This window comes from Embiotoca jacksoni, unplaced genomic scaffold, assembly GCF_022577435.1.
Source record: "Embiotoca jacksoni isolate LCO1_2020_lvr unplaced genomic scaffold, fEmbJac1.0.p SCAF_19, whole genome shotgun sequence".
Taxonomy (NCBI): Eukaryota; Metazoa; Chordata; class Actinopteri; family Embiotocidae; genus Embiotoca; species Embiotoca jacksoni.
The window spans coordinates 10523929-10537161 of NW_027185329.1; the positions used below are offsets into that span (position 1 = coordinate 10523929).

The 13233-nt window shown below is 45.4% G+C and overlaps 1 protein-coding gene across 2 annotated transcripts in view; it reads right to left on the reverse strand.

Moving 5' to 3' along the window:
- Nucleotides 1-12753, reverse strand: part of tsc22d2 (TSC22 domain family 2) — a 33566-nt gene extending 20813 nt beyond the window's left edge. For both annotated transcript variants that reach the window (XM_069153442.1, XM_069153441.1), the window contains exon 1: nt 10297-12753. In XM_069153442.1, coding sequence (XP_069009543.1) covers nt 10297-11951 — 1655 coding nt within the window. In that variant the 5' untranslated portion in view covers nt 11952-12753. The remainder of the gene's footprint in view (nt 1-10296) is intronic.
- Between the last annotated feature and the right edge of the window lie 480 nt (nt 12754-13233).

A 13233-nucleotide genomic window follows, 5' to 3' on the forward strand; every position in this document is an offset into this window, starting at 1 on the left:
ATTAGGAGTTGCTGTGGGAGAGAGAGAAAGAGGAAGAGGCTCAATGGCAACCAGGGGACGTGACCCTCTGCATGGGGGCCAAGCCTGCAGCCATACCCGACTCGGGCAAAGTCCCAGCTGCGCAGCTAACCACAACTGACAGCACAACCCCGCCCACCCTCCTATGGGAGGCTACAGAGTGCGGGAAATAAAATTGGGGTTTGCAGGGGTATCTGTGACTCAACTTACAAAATCTTAATAAATAAGGTCGCAGCTCAGGCTTTAGCATTGTTAAAGGCAGGCTGGAACAGCTCAGCAAAGACGGGCAAACATGTAAAGTCAGTGAAAGATTAGTGAAAATATGTCACACTGATATGAGCATTCTCGTAAGCAGAGGGTGTTCATTTCTGCCTGGGTTACACATAATTGTTACCGTGAGTACAGATGACTCAGTATAACTCACAATGTGGGGTGGCTCCTTCAGCTGGGCGGCAACCGATAGCATCAGCCTGAAGCTACAAAGCCACCCTATCTGCTCAATTTCACTTCGCGGGGCTCCAGTTCACCGACTTCCCCGGTTAAATAAAGTGTAGAATTGGTTCCTGAAGCGTAATGCTGGCCCACTGAACTCTGCCATACAAGCCGTCCGGGCTGTTTCTGTCTCAGCTTGTCAGCTGCTTTGTAACAACACTCGCCTGTCACTTTCCAGTGACTTTGCCTGGGGTTAAGCAGGCAGGCAATTGAGGAGCACGTATCTGACAAAGTTCAAAGGACGTATTCAGCAGGAGAGGAGAGCAAGCATGACAAACTTGAGATGGTTCACGACACAGCTGCCTCTGAAAAAAAGGGTCGCTGTATTTTTGTGACTACTGCTCGTCATAAAGTCTAGTAGCCCAATCTGAACAAGTACTATAGAGTTATGGGTTCAGTGACCCTGAGAACAGGCGGTCTTTTCTGCAGATCTTTGGATATTTATCCAAAAATAAAACATTACCATACACTCCTTCACCTTACCACACACAGTGCCATACTTTTACTGCTACTGCAAACGGTTCAGTCTCGTGCTTTGATCCAACATCTTTGATCCAAGGGCTTCCCAGCTGCTGTATAGCTGGTTGCCTGAGCATTCATATCCGCATGCAGACAAAGCACTAGCAGATTCCTGTGACAAATCACAGTCAACTCCTTTTACATACCTTACACTGGGTGTAGGCATTGCCGTTAGTGCCCTAAGGTCAACTTTTCTTTTCTTATTAATTTAATCTGTAATGATGTCTGAATCAATTAAGAAATTCAGTATGCCCTAAAAACAAAAATTGTTGTAAAACAAAAATGACTGCACTGAGACATAAAGCTTTTTGGTCACCACTGACACTGGGCAAAACTAATTAAAACCTCATTTCTGCTGATTGATGAGGACCATATCTAGTAAATGTCTAATTTTGCGCAAGAGCGATACTTCAGTGTCTCTGGCGGCCGCTCACACCCATCAAATAAACATTTCAGTGACGAGTTCGGTGATAAAATGCCAATGCGCTGGCCCTTCCCCGATCTCAGCTGCTGTTGGCCGGCTGAGGTACACTCACTGACAGCACAGGAAGTAGTAGCTGAATATTTTCCATTGTTTGGTATGAAGTTTTGTTTGGCTGACCTCGCTCTGAGCTGCGGTTTAGAGTGGCAAAGCGACAGAGTGGTGCAAAGAGGCAGGATAAAGAAAAAAAAAAACAAGCGGGGAAAGTGAAAAAGAAGATGGTTGTTAGACCTCAAGTACATAAGCAGCGTCTGTAGGTGAGAAACCAAGAATATGGATGAATCAGAGAAAAATCAGGGTACCTTTAAGTGCAGTACTCTGGTCAGGATGTGTTTTCAGCTGTGTTCATGTTTCACAGCTCGATGATAGTTAAGATTGCGGCTGGAATATTTGAACATGTTAAACATAGAGGCTGACTCAGACAAAAGGTACAGACGCATGACAGTGTGAAAGTTCAGTACGAACCGGTCAGCCCACCTCGCCAATGTGCTGACCAAGAGGTCAACTTGTCTCATGTTGGTTAAAAGCTTCTCAGATTCTGCAACACTAAAAAGAGACAAAGAGTTTTAAAGCTATCAGTTAAAAAGTTAATAAATGATGAGTGACTCGTGGATATTGTAACAGCTAGAGTTTTGAAAGATTTCAGCATTTGTCCTGAAGAAGTCAGGACTGAATCACAGCAGCATGATGCAATAAGTTCAACATGGAGTTATGAAAGGGTCTACCATGTCATAAGGTGGCCCACTCACGGAAACATGATTACAGGAGGTTATCTGTTGGTAGGTGGGACATAACTAATATCATCTGGATGGTCTCGTTGATTAAAAGAAGACGAGTTTTGGCACCTTTGACAAATTAAAGCTGATGTAGCGATAAACTGAGGTGCCATCTGGTCCACACCGCTGTTTCAAACGCGCGATTAAACTGATATCGGTCTACCCAGTCACAATGACTCACGTCCGTTTCCTTGCAAAACCCTGCTCATTGTAAGACATGGGAGGTGTGGTGGCGGGGGGTTGGGGGGGTTGGTTCACTGCTGACGAGAGGAGACACTCAAGATGAGCTTCACATGAGAAGAAAAAGAGGAAGAAGACAACAGAGGAAGCGTTTGACAGAATATGAAAGCGGGCATCAAAGCAAAGAAGGAAACTTGAGGTTCTTTCAAAACCTGCACAGCAGACGACAGAAGAAAAAAGAACTCGCTTTAGCTGCATGTACGTTGGATTCATCCTGTCGAGCAGACGTGACCCGAGTTGGCCTTTACAGCAGGTTGTGCTCGTCGTGGTCACATCACTCATAAATGAGTCAATCATAGTCATAATTGAGAAGTCTTAACATCTTGCTATGTTAAAACTGGGCATTAATGAGCGTCATCCTGAAACTCATTACATGTATACTCGCATAACTACACACACACACACACACACACACACTATCAGAGTGTATGTGAAAACTGAGAGACACCAGTGAGCCAGCTCAGTCGGTGAAACCCATTGAAAGCAGGCAAGAGCACAGAGGCAGGATGGATGACTCAAATGCAGCTGCCTGCCATGCTTTCCACACATCCTCATTACTCACGAGGCAGACATCTTGGGCTCTGAGGGGGCCCTATAGGCACTGAAACCTCCTTGTTCAAACTTCACTTCTCACTCAGGGAGGCCAAATGACTTGACACACAGCTCCACACTTTCTACAGCGACCGGTGAGCTTGTTTAGAGCCGAGGACATTTATATCCCTCAGACTTCCAGCCGACTCTCCTCCGTTCCGAAATAATAAGCTCTGATCTGTGGTCAGATTTAAAAGCCTTCCTCTACAAAAAGGCATTGTCCGAGAACTGCTGAATCACCTCAGCACAGCATTAACCCCAAATGATTTGAATTTTCTTTCTTCTTCCCCTTCACTTGCTCAGAGATATATTTTTCGCCTATTACCAGAAAGTATCCATCCCTATTGGGAGCATTGTTACCACAACAAAGCATAAATAGAACAAGAAAGAGAAACGCAGATGTGTGTCCAGGTCTGCGGATGGGTCGTCCAGAAATCTGAAACTAGCGCAGAAACAGTCCATGAATAGACTTTGAAAAAAGTTTTCTCTTTTTCACTTCCTTAATTCTGTATCAGAAAATCTGACTTTACGGTAAACCAACACAGCAGCAACAAAATCGGAAATGGTGACCTTTGAGGAAGCAACATCGAAGTTGTCAAAAAGCATTTTGCTTTAAACACACACAAGTGTTATCTTGTCCAAATGTAAAATGTGGTCCAACCAGTGTGAAAGTTTAAATTCACTTCCCAAAGCCGAGAGCACGGACAGTCACAACCGTAAAACATTCAAAACTACCTCCAGGCTTTGAACAGATAGACCTCCAGTGTGACCATGCTGCAGTTTTAGGTCAGCAATAATATCTACGATCAAAATAATTTGAAACATGATGTTGTTGTAGTGTGAAAACAACGTGCAGCTGTGGGGGGAAAACATGGCCCTAAAATAATATCTGAGGGTGTTTCTGCAATAACAATATTCTTAATATGACAGAATACTGAAGAATATTTTCGCATTATTTGCAGGAAAATACAATTGAAACAAAATAAGTGTTCTAGTTATATCAGTATATGTCAGCAAAAAAGCATAACCAACTTGCATCCCTATTTTTTTCAAACTAACAATTATTATCGTCGTTTAATTTGCCAAGTATTTTTCTAATTAATAAATTATCAACCGTTTTGTCAATAAAAATACTGAAAATTGTGAAAAAACTACCACATTTTGGAGCTAATTGTTGCAATTCAACACTTTATAAATCTGACCCCTGATCAGTTATCCTTCCCGTTTGAAAACATGGCAAAATTAGAGCTTCTGAACGCACCGATGGAACTAGTGTGTAGAATGAAGGCATGATAACTTTATATATTTGAGATTGATCAAATGCTGATCGGAGATCAATTAATCACGGGTAAACTGTTAACATCCCATACCAAAGTTACCATACATCCCCTCCAACATCACACAGTCCTGAGCTCAGTGTAGCCCCCCCCCCCCCCCCCCCCCCCTCTTCCCCATGTAGCAAGTACAGAGGGGTAATAAGGACCTGTCCACAGTCTGTCCCTCTGCTCAGAGGCCGTGCTTTGAAATGAGTCGGGGGCACACTCAGCACACCCTAACCACTCGAAAGACGGGTCGGACCTGCTCTGTATTGAGACCATTTTGGAAAAGACAACAAACACCCAACAGTTTGCACACCTTGTCCTCATTCCTGGAACGACCTGCAACATACTCTGCGGCTGATTCAATTGCCTCGGTTCCAGCACAAACTGAGTTAGCCATCGTGGGCCGCCAGGAGCGTGGTTGTTTACTTGCTTTGGCAGAGCCACTCTAATTGGAAGTGATCCCCTGACCGCATCTTGCTGAGATAACAGGGTGGGTCCTGCTATGCTAACTTATCCAACCACTTTGCCTCACACAAATGGCCTCTTTGGATCTCCATGAAAAAGGGAAAGCTATAACAAATCCGTAATGTTTTAAAATCAAACACGCTTCACCGTACCATCACAAAAAGGGGAGAGTGTTTATGCTGCTAGAGGTAGTGCTGTCTTTGGCTAAATCAAGAAAAGAACTAGAAGTAATGAGCACTGTGAGGGTTGTTCCAGGAAACATTATTAAAAGCCAAATCTGGTGGGTAGTAAAGAAAGAAATACTGGCGATTGCTCAACACCTAAACCTCCAATGCGATCTTAGAACAAAGGCAAATCCAAGTATGAACTGAGGCTTCTAATAAAAGAACTGCTCCCTTAATTATATAAACCAGAGGGGACAATGGCATGAAGGGGAAACGGAAAGGACAGTGTGTGAAGACTAACAGCTCAGTCAGAAGAGACAAAGCAGCCACATTAGAGGTAGACTGACAGGACGGGAGGCCCAGTGATCCAGCCCAAAAAACAGAGCCTGGTGCAGATCCGTCTGCGGGACAGCCGGGACGTCCCACAATCACAGCCATTCAGGACTCCTGGAATACGTCTCCTGGAAGTTCAGGCGGGTCGGCTATGTGTGGAAAGTAGCTGCTGCCTTGTTTCCAGGCGCTGCTGTAATCAAACTACAACCAACCAACACAAACAGAGACACATACGCCCTATTCCAAACCAGCCTCTCCATCAACCTCCCCCGTCTTCCTTTGTTAAAACTGTCAAGAAGTAAAATGAAGGGAGGCGCTACATTCACGCATTGAACACGTTCACGTTAAGACTACAAGTAATCGGTGGAGACAAGATTTCTAAAAGTACACAAAAAAATACCTTTGTGACAACAAAGAACCTTTAAGGTCTAACTATCGAGATAAGCTGCTAAGCTTCAAGTCAATCCAGTGTTATTTCAGCTGTTTTCAAGACTGCCTTCAACATTAAAAGGTTGACATTTTTCACACGATGATCACCAACTAAATTACTCTCCACCAGCTGGATAGCACTGCTTCCCCGACTGTTACAGGCAGCACCTCAACTGGACTTGGACGACTCACAATTTCCACCAAGTAGAACTCGCACTCACTTCGCTGCTGACCTTTCACAAAGCTTTCAACCAGATCGCAAGTTTATGACATTCAATGTGTGCGAGGAGAAATTCATCTCGTGTGTATTTGAGTTTCCACAAATGCGCGGTGACATCACGCGTCGGCTATCAGACAAGTCTGAGGGAGGTCAGTACATTTGGCTGCTGCTTCCTTTTTGTTGGTTTAAGTTCACAGACTTGCTTGCTGATAAGAGCGGCAGTCATTTAATTAGACGCAAACAAGCTAAAGTTTGTAAAACCGTGCTTCTGATTATATGGTGGCCGAGTCAAATCCCCATAATGACCTGGCACAATAATCTTTACTCAAGGTCTTCGCAGTCTTCAAACAGAGCATACCGTGTATCTCTCAAGTATGAATGTGTATACAGTCAATGCACAAAGGTGAGGCAGGGTAGTCTTTGCAAAACCCTGCAGGTGCAAACATAAAATCTCTTACTTGCTCATCCCTCACCAACCATATTCGTATGCTACAATATTACAGCCCATGTTAAAAAGTCACAGCAACTGTAATTTGGCTTTCGTCAAAGCCGTTTTGGCAGCTTCACCAAAGGTAAACCCACATTTCTACCTGGAAAAAGAAGTCAAACTTTTTCCAGGAAGACCGGGCCACTGAAATGGCCTCAAGAAAAATAACAACAAGCGGTGTCAAGGTGTTATACAGAGAGCGGAGGAGGCTGGAGGGTGAAGGGGGTGCAGGACAAACCGGCCTGAGACGCCTCAAAGGAAGGAGAGGGTGTGTAGTTAGAAGTGCATGTAAAAGATTTTCACCACGAGACAAATAAATCCGGGAAAGGTTAAGTAATTATAAACTGTGCTAAAATCAAAAGAGCAGTATGACTCGACATACAGAGAGCAATACAGACCAGATCCCTCTGATATAGCATTAATCAATCATAAATCATAAATCACTTATCTTAGACCAGTGAGAAAATATTCATTCACATTCACATATCAAGCACAATGGTCAGTTTGATTTATGGTCAGTTACTGTGTTACTTTCCGATATAATGAAATAATGTAAAAAAAAATTTTTTTTTTAAAAAATCTAAGAATTAGCTACATGCTGCATTTCGTCCTACTGTACAATTAACACAATACTGTTAGTCTGCTCAATAAAGTGTAATCAATTATGGATGCATAATTAACATTTCTAAGTGAGACAATACACTGTTCAAAACAGAACAATGAAAGTTGTAACAGGTTCCTCGGCTAGACGAAGCTCGTTCACAGAACAATGCATCACTGTCAAGAGAAGAAAGTCTGAAAATCTATGTCCAGTCATTTTGGGGTGTGTTCCATCAAATAGTCATTTTTTTTTTTTGTCCTCACTGAGATTTACAAGAAAAGTTATGAGTTAACAAGGCATTTTAATTATGACTTATGATTGCTGAAATTACGCCCATGACGGTCAACTTGCCTTTGGCCCCGCAACCACACTCACAAAGTTTTGAGGTTTACCAAAGTTCAACGTGTTGTGTGTGTGTGTGTGTGTGTGTGTGTGTGTGTGTGTGTGTGCGTGCCTATAGGGAGCAGGCAGAATCCATATGAACTCTTTCATAGAAAGCAAAAAAACAAAAACACAGCTGCTAGATAGATTTGTAGCACTGTGACAGAGTGACAAAACTGTGCACCTCCTGTGATCTACCATTGCAAATATGGAAATAATTTGCTGAAAGATATGTTACTGTGGTGTACAGTGAAGCAAGTGTGCAGCATGTTGGACGCTGGAAAAAATATCTTCAGGGCAAAGGCTAACACGCGATATGAAACCCTCTATCGTGGACTTTTTACTATATTTCAAATAACTGTCAAAAATGTGAAAACTGGACAAACGGTCAAATACTTGTATGTATGCTTGTTGTAGGCCACAGTCTCGGGCTGGGTTCATAGTTCAGGCCTTGGAGGAAAAAGGGTTTCTAAACATATTCATAAGCGGCAGAAATTATCATCCCACGTAGCAGAGTCGAACAAGTGAAGTGAACTTGCACCGAGTCAGATGCAAGTTTTTGAATCTTTAAACTTTTGTCCAAATAGTTTAAGAGATGAGGAACTGCTAAAATGCTCATCTAGATAAGACTTCAGTTAATGCATATCTTATAAAAACAGTTAGATAATCCAGTTGTTAAATGGTTATTGTATTAAATCTCATCAATCAGAACAATAAAATAAATTATAATGGTGATCCAGAGGATTAGATGATGCGGCCGCCTCTATTATTGTGTTGAATATGTTACATTAACTCCAATAACACTGGGCATCAAAATCAGTTTTTTGTCCCACAAACTAAAACAGGTAGATCGTTTACACCGAGTTTGAATCTGGTTTTAGACACTTTCTGTCAGGCGGTGGTTTTCAAGTGACAGATTGTTTATTATTTATTGATATATAAGGCTGTTGTTACACCTAAAATATGTAGAGAAAAGTGAATCATTTTCATTAATTTGAACATCTCTCTACAGTGTGCAGCAATAGTCTGATTGACTCAAAGGAGCATAAACCTCTCACAGGCGAGCAACAGGTCAACAGTCAGTGAAGTCTCAACATGGACATCCCTCACCAAGCCTGGAGTCTGAGAGCCAGAGCAGAAGGCAGCCGTCATCCTGCTGATTCAGTCTGGCCATGTCATCACTGCCACAGACAGAGTGGCTTACGTGCCTGCTATCATTGCTACAGGTGTGTGTGTGTGTGTGTGTGTGTGTGTGTGTGTGTGTGTGTGTGTGTGAGATGCAGGTGTGCGCACGTGCTCCCATCCGTCTGTCCACTCCACCTCCCTGACACGTCCTGTCCTGTCCTGTCCTGTCCTGCTGCCAGCATCACCATAGCTACACAGACAGCCTCTGATGACACTCTTTTTTTTCTCTCTCTCACACACACACTCACACGCACTCTCTCTCTCTCTCTCTCACACACACACACACACACACAGAGAGAGAGAGAGAGAGAGAGCGAGGAATGACAAGAAAACAGGTACTGGCTGTTCCTTGTGAAATCAGGGACAACACACACTGTTTCTGCCCTCCACACATTATCAACCCATGATTGATGCTGTCGAGATAAAGTCTCTTGGTAAACAATAATTTGCTTCACAAGTATCTGGACAGACGACGATACGAGTGAGGACTGAACCTCCTATTACACACACAACTCCTCCTCTGGCTGTATCATTCATAATAAGCACAATAGCACAGAAAACAGCACACTGATAAACACTGAGGCCTACATAAATACAGGACAGACCAAGCACGTGTGTGTGTGTGTGTGTGTGTGTGTGTGTGTGTGTGTGTGTGTGTGTGTGTGTGTGTGTGTGTGTGTGTGTGTGTGTGTGTGTGTGTGTGTGTGTGTGTGTCTGTGGACGCCAGCTCTCATCTCAGTTATTCTTGGCTCAAACATCCCCTCTCCAGCAGCACTGCTGGCTTAAATGGCAAAGAGTGGCAACATTTCAGCTCAAGCTCAGAGAGGGTCATTCGGCAGACCCTAAAATAGAGTGTGTATGTTCGAAGAGTACTGTAGACAAGAGAAGAGTCTGTATTTACAAGGTTTAAAGTTGGGAGGCTGGGAAACCTGCCAGGGCAAGTATGCTAACCGTCTTTTCTCGACAGACAGGAGAACACGGTCAGTGCGTGTGTTGTAATCTATCCAAAGACTTGTTAACACCTCTGAGCCCAAATACCCTCTATATCTGTACAGAAGCTTCTGGGAGGGGGCTGCAGGAGTCTGAGGAGACAAGTTACCATCCAGATTTTTGTGGGCTGCCTATTAAAAGATAAAGGCAGAAAATTCCTGGTGTCTCTGGTAGTTCTTGTTTGCACTCTTCCCCTCTAATTCCACCTCCATCCTGATTTACAGCTTTACACTTGAAAGATCTAAGAACAAAAATTGTGTCTTGTGTTTATCTTCTTTTACTACAACTAAATACAGAGTTATTGCGTGCTTTATTTGAGCATGAATGAAGGTGGAGTCGTTCTCCACAGTGTTGAGTACGACCACACTGCTGTAGTATGAAACAAGAATGTTTAGTATGAGGGAAAACTTCCAGATACACACTCACTACCTCTAACAGTCTAACAGTACCCCTTAGCCTTTTTTTTTTTTTAACCCTCATAGGCCCAGGCAAACAGACAACCCTACTAGAATATTGCATTACTATTTGCCCAAAGCTGAACAAAACAAACTGTAAACAATAATCATTTCTCAAAAGGTGATGTTTGCATTAGACCCTCTTACCTGTCCTCATCCACATCCATGGTAATATGGATGCCAAACAGGCTGTTGACAGCACGGTTGGGCAGGTTGATGCCCTCGCTGATGAAAGGCTTTACACCATCTTTCCAGGGAACCACACCGGTACTGTGCTGAGGTAGGGCATCAGTCTTCTGCCTACTATCTTCTGCCTGGTTACTGAAGCCAGAAGGGAAGCCTGTTGTGGCTCCTCCGTGAGCTCCCTGGGGTTGGACAAGTCCTCCTGTGCCAGGCGCCTGACTTGGCACGCCCGGAGGTGTGGTGGTCGTACTGGGCACTTTGGCAGGCACTTTCTGGCCACCACTGTGGGATGTGGTGGTGGTGATGGAAGGTGCAGGGGCAATACCTAACCCTCCTGAAGGCGTAGTCTGGCTGGCAGGCTGCTGCAGTCCACTTCCTTGAAGGATGAGGGCCATGGCTGGTGCATTCCCCACTTGTAGCAGGAGGCCCTGGGCGGAGGCTGCCTCTCCACCCAGCCCCTGTGATCCTGGACCAGCAGGGGTGATTAGAGGTGAGGGACCCTGGCTGGCTGGTGGCCCCACAGGGAGGGATGTCATGGGTAGGTTCTGAGTGCTTGAGCCAAAGGGGTGCTGATGATAGTCTGGGTGGCCAGCGGGATGAGTAGAATAGGCAAACTGCTGGGCCTGCATGGCAGGAGGTATAATGGGCAACTTTTGCTGCATGGCACCTTGGTGCACACCATTGAGGCTGTTGGAAAGGAAGGTTTGAGGAGCAACGGGCTGCACATTGCCCTGAGCCTGCTGTGGTTGTTGCGATGCTGAATTTGTGTACCCTGTGGGCTGGAAGGCACTTGCTCCGCTCCCTATCTGAGGGGCCAAGCTGTAGCCTTGCTGCAGAGACTCTGAGGGGGGGTGGGGGTGGTGGTGTTGGTGGTGGTGGTGGTGGTGGTGGTGGGCGGAGGCGGCGGCGTGCGAGAGAGAGACAGAGTAGCCACTATCAGCAGCGTGGTCCGATGCCTGTGCAGAAAAAGCACTGCTAGTGACGACAGAATTACTGGTGGCCCCTAATCCACTGTCCCTGTCTATACTGTGATCAAGGGTTACACTTGGCTTTATGCTATCCACAGTCCGATTGACATTTGAATCCGAATCTCTCTCATAGAACTCAGTGCAAGTCCACCTTCCCCGTCTGAAGGGCTCTCCAGTACCATGGTCAAGTTTAATGACCCTGAAACGGGAACTACAGCTGGTGTTCACGGGAGCCGTGTGAGCCACGCCGGCGGAGACGGAGGCAGCAGGGACCGAGCCGGCGGCTGGGCTTGGAGCAGCGGGTTGAGCTGGAGCTGGCGCGGGCACACTTCCTCCTACGTTAAGAGGGGTGCCACGACCAGAGGCTATACTTTTATAAGAGAGCCCCCCGTTGACGGGGCCCGCGTGGGCCAGCTGGCTCTCCTGAGGCTCTCCCACGTTGTTTAAGGTTTCCTCGGATGAACTCCTGTCACACACTCCCAGCTCGGCCCGCGAAACGTCAAAGATCTCCGACGACACGTCCTCCGTCCGGGACTCGTCCGGGTCGTCCAGGCTCTCGGTGTCGTCGGGGATGCTGCTGGCCGCCACCTGAGCCTGCGTTACACTCGTGATCTGGAAACAACTTTTCTTCTTCGCTGGCATTTTCGACATGTTGACTATCTTGCGTCAAGTCCGTAAAGCTCCCAGACAAAAAAAAAAAAAAAGAAAAAAAACCCCAAGTGCCGCACTAATGTCTTGCGAAGTAAGTCACAGTTGAGGGATATTACACAGACACGTACCGTCACAGTACATTTCCATACCGCTCCGCTTGTTTCTCTCTAGTCCGAGAAAAGTGTCACAACCGAGGCCAGACCCCTGCGAAACTCCCGAGGACCCCTTTTTTCTCTTCGCCGCGTCCCGCGTCTCAGCAGCCGGGGCGAAAGCTGCGCTGCTCCTCCGGCCTCTCCCTCTCTCCTTCACACCCGGTCGGCCTTCCTTGTGTCCCGGCAGCGGAGTTGCAAACAGGCCCCTTTGTCAAAGTTGTTGTTGAGCAGCTGCCACCGGTACTTTAGTCTGAGGTCTCCCAGCTCTTCTTCTCTCTCAGCTGCGTCTGGATTTCTCACCACTTAGCCGCCAAGTTAGCTGACGTTAGCTCGTTTCTCCCTCTCTTCCCCCCCCTCTTCTCCTCCTCCTCCTCCTCCTCCTGCTCCCCTACCTCGGGACCAGCATGTGCGACATCGCGATGTAAACAAATTCATCGGCTCCTCCAAAAAAAAAAACCGGTATATAATCCAGCAGTACGCGGAGAATAAAACAAAAAAACGTCTCAAAAAGTCGGTGAAGTTTGCCTCTCGCCGTGCGGACGGCTCACTTTTAGCAGCTAGCTGGCAAGACAACCACTTTACCACAGCGGCGGTAAGCTAACGGGCAGCTAACTGCTGCCTGCCGCTCTCCTGACCGACCACTCCACAAGATGGCAAGAGCGAAGTGCATCCTGGGTAAGGGAGGTCAAACTCGTTTTCTGTTAGCTCAAAAAAATATATATTTTTTTTTATATAAATTAGCGGAGCCACACATTTTCATATTACGTGCCGAATGGGAAGTTAATCCGACAAAAAAAAATTTTTTAAAACAGCAATATTAATTTCACACGCCTTAAAAGAGATTTCTGTCGTCATCGTCACTTCCGGTAAAGTCACTCCGGTCGATGCAGAAAGACCCCACACGTGTTTTACGTTTTAATTACTGCATATACGACATTTAGGATGATATACATCACCTTTTTAGAATTGTTTTCCCCAAAAGGAGCAACCCTCAACTTTTGGATGCACTTTTAAAATAATCTTTTTTTGCAAAACGCAGTTCTATCCAGGATTAAAGTATGACACATTACATTTATTTCAACTAAGTCATGATAGGAGTTGTTTTTGGATGAATCATACAATATTTCTTG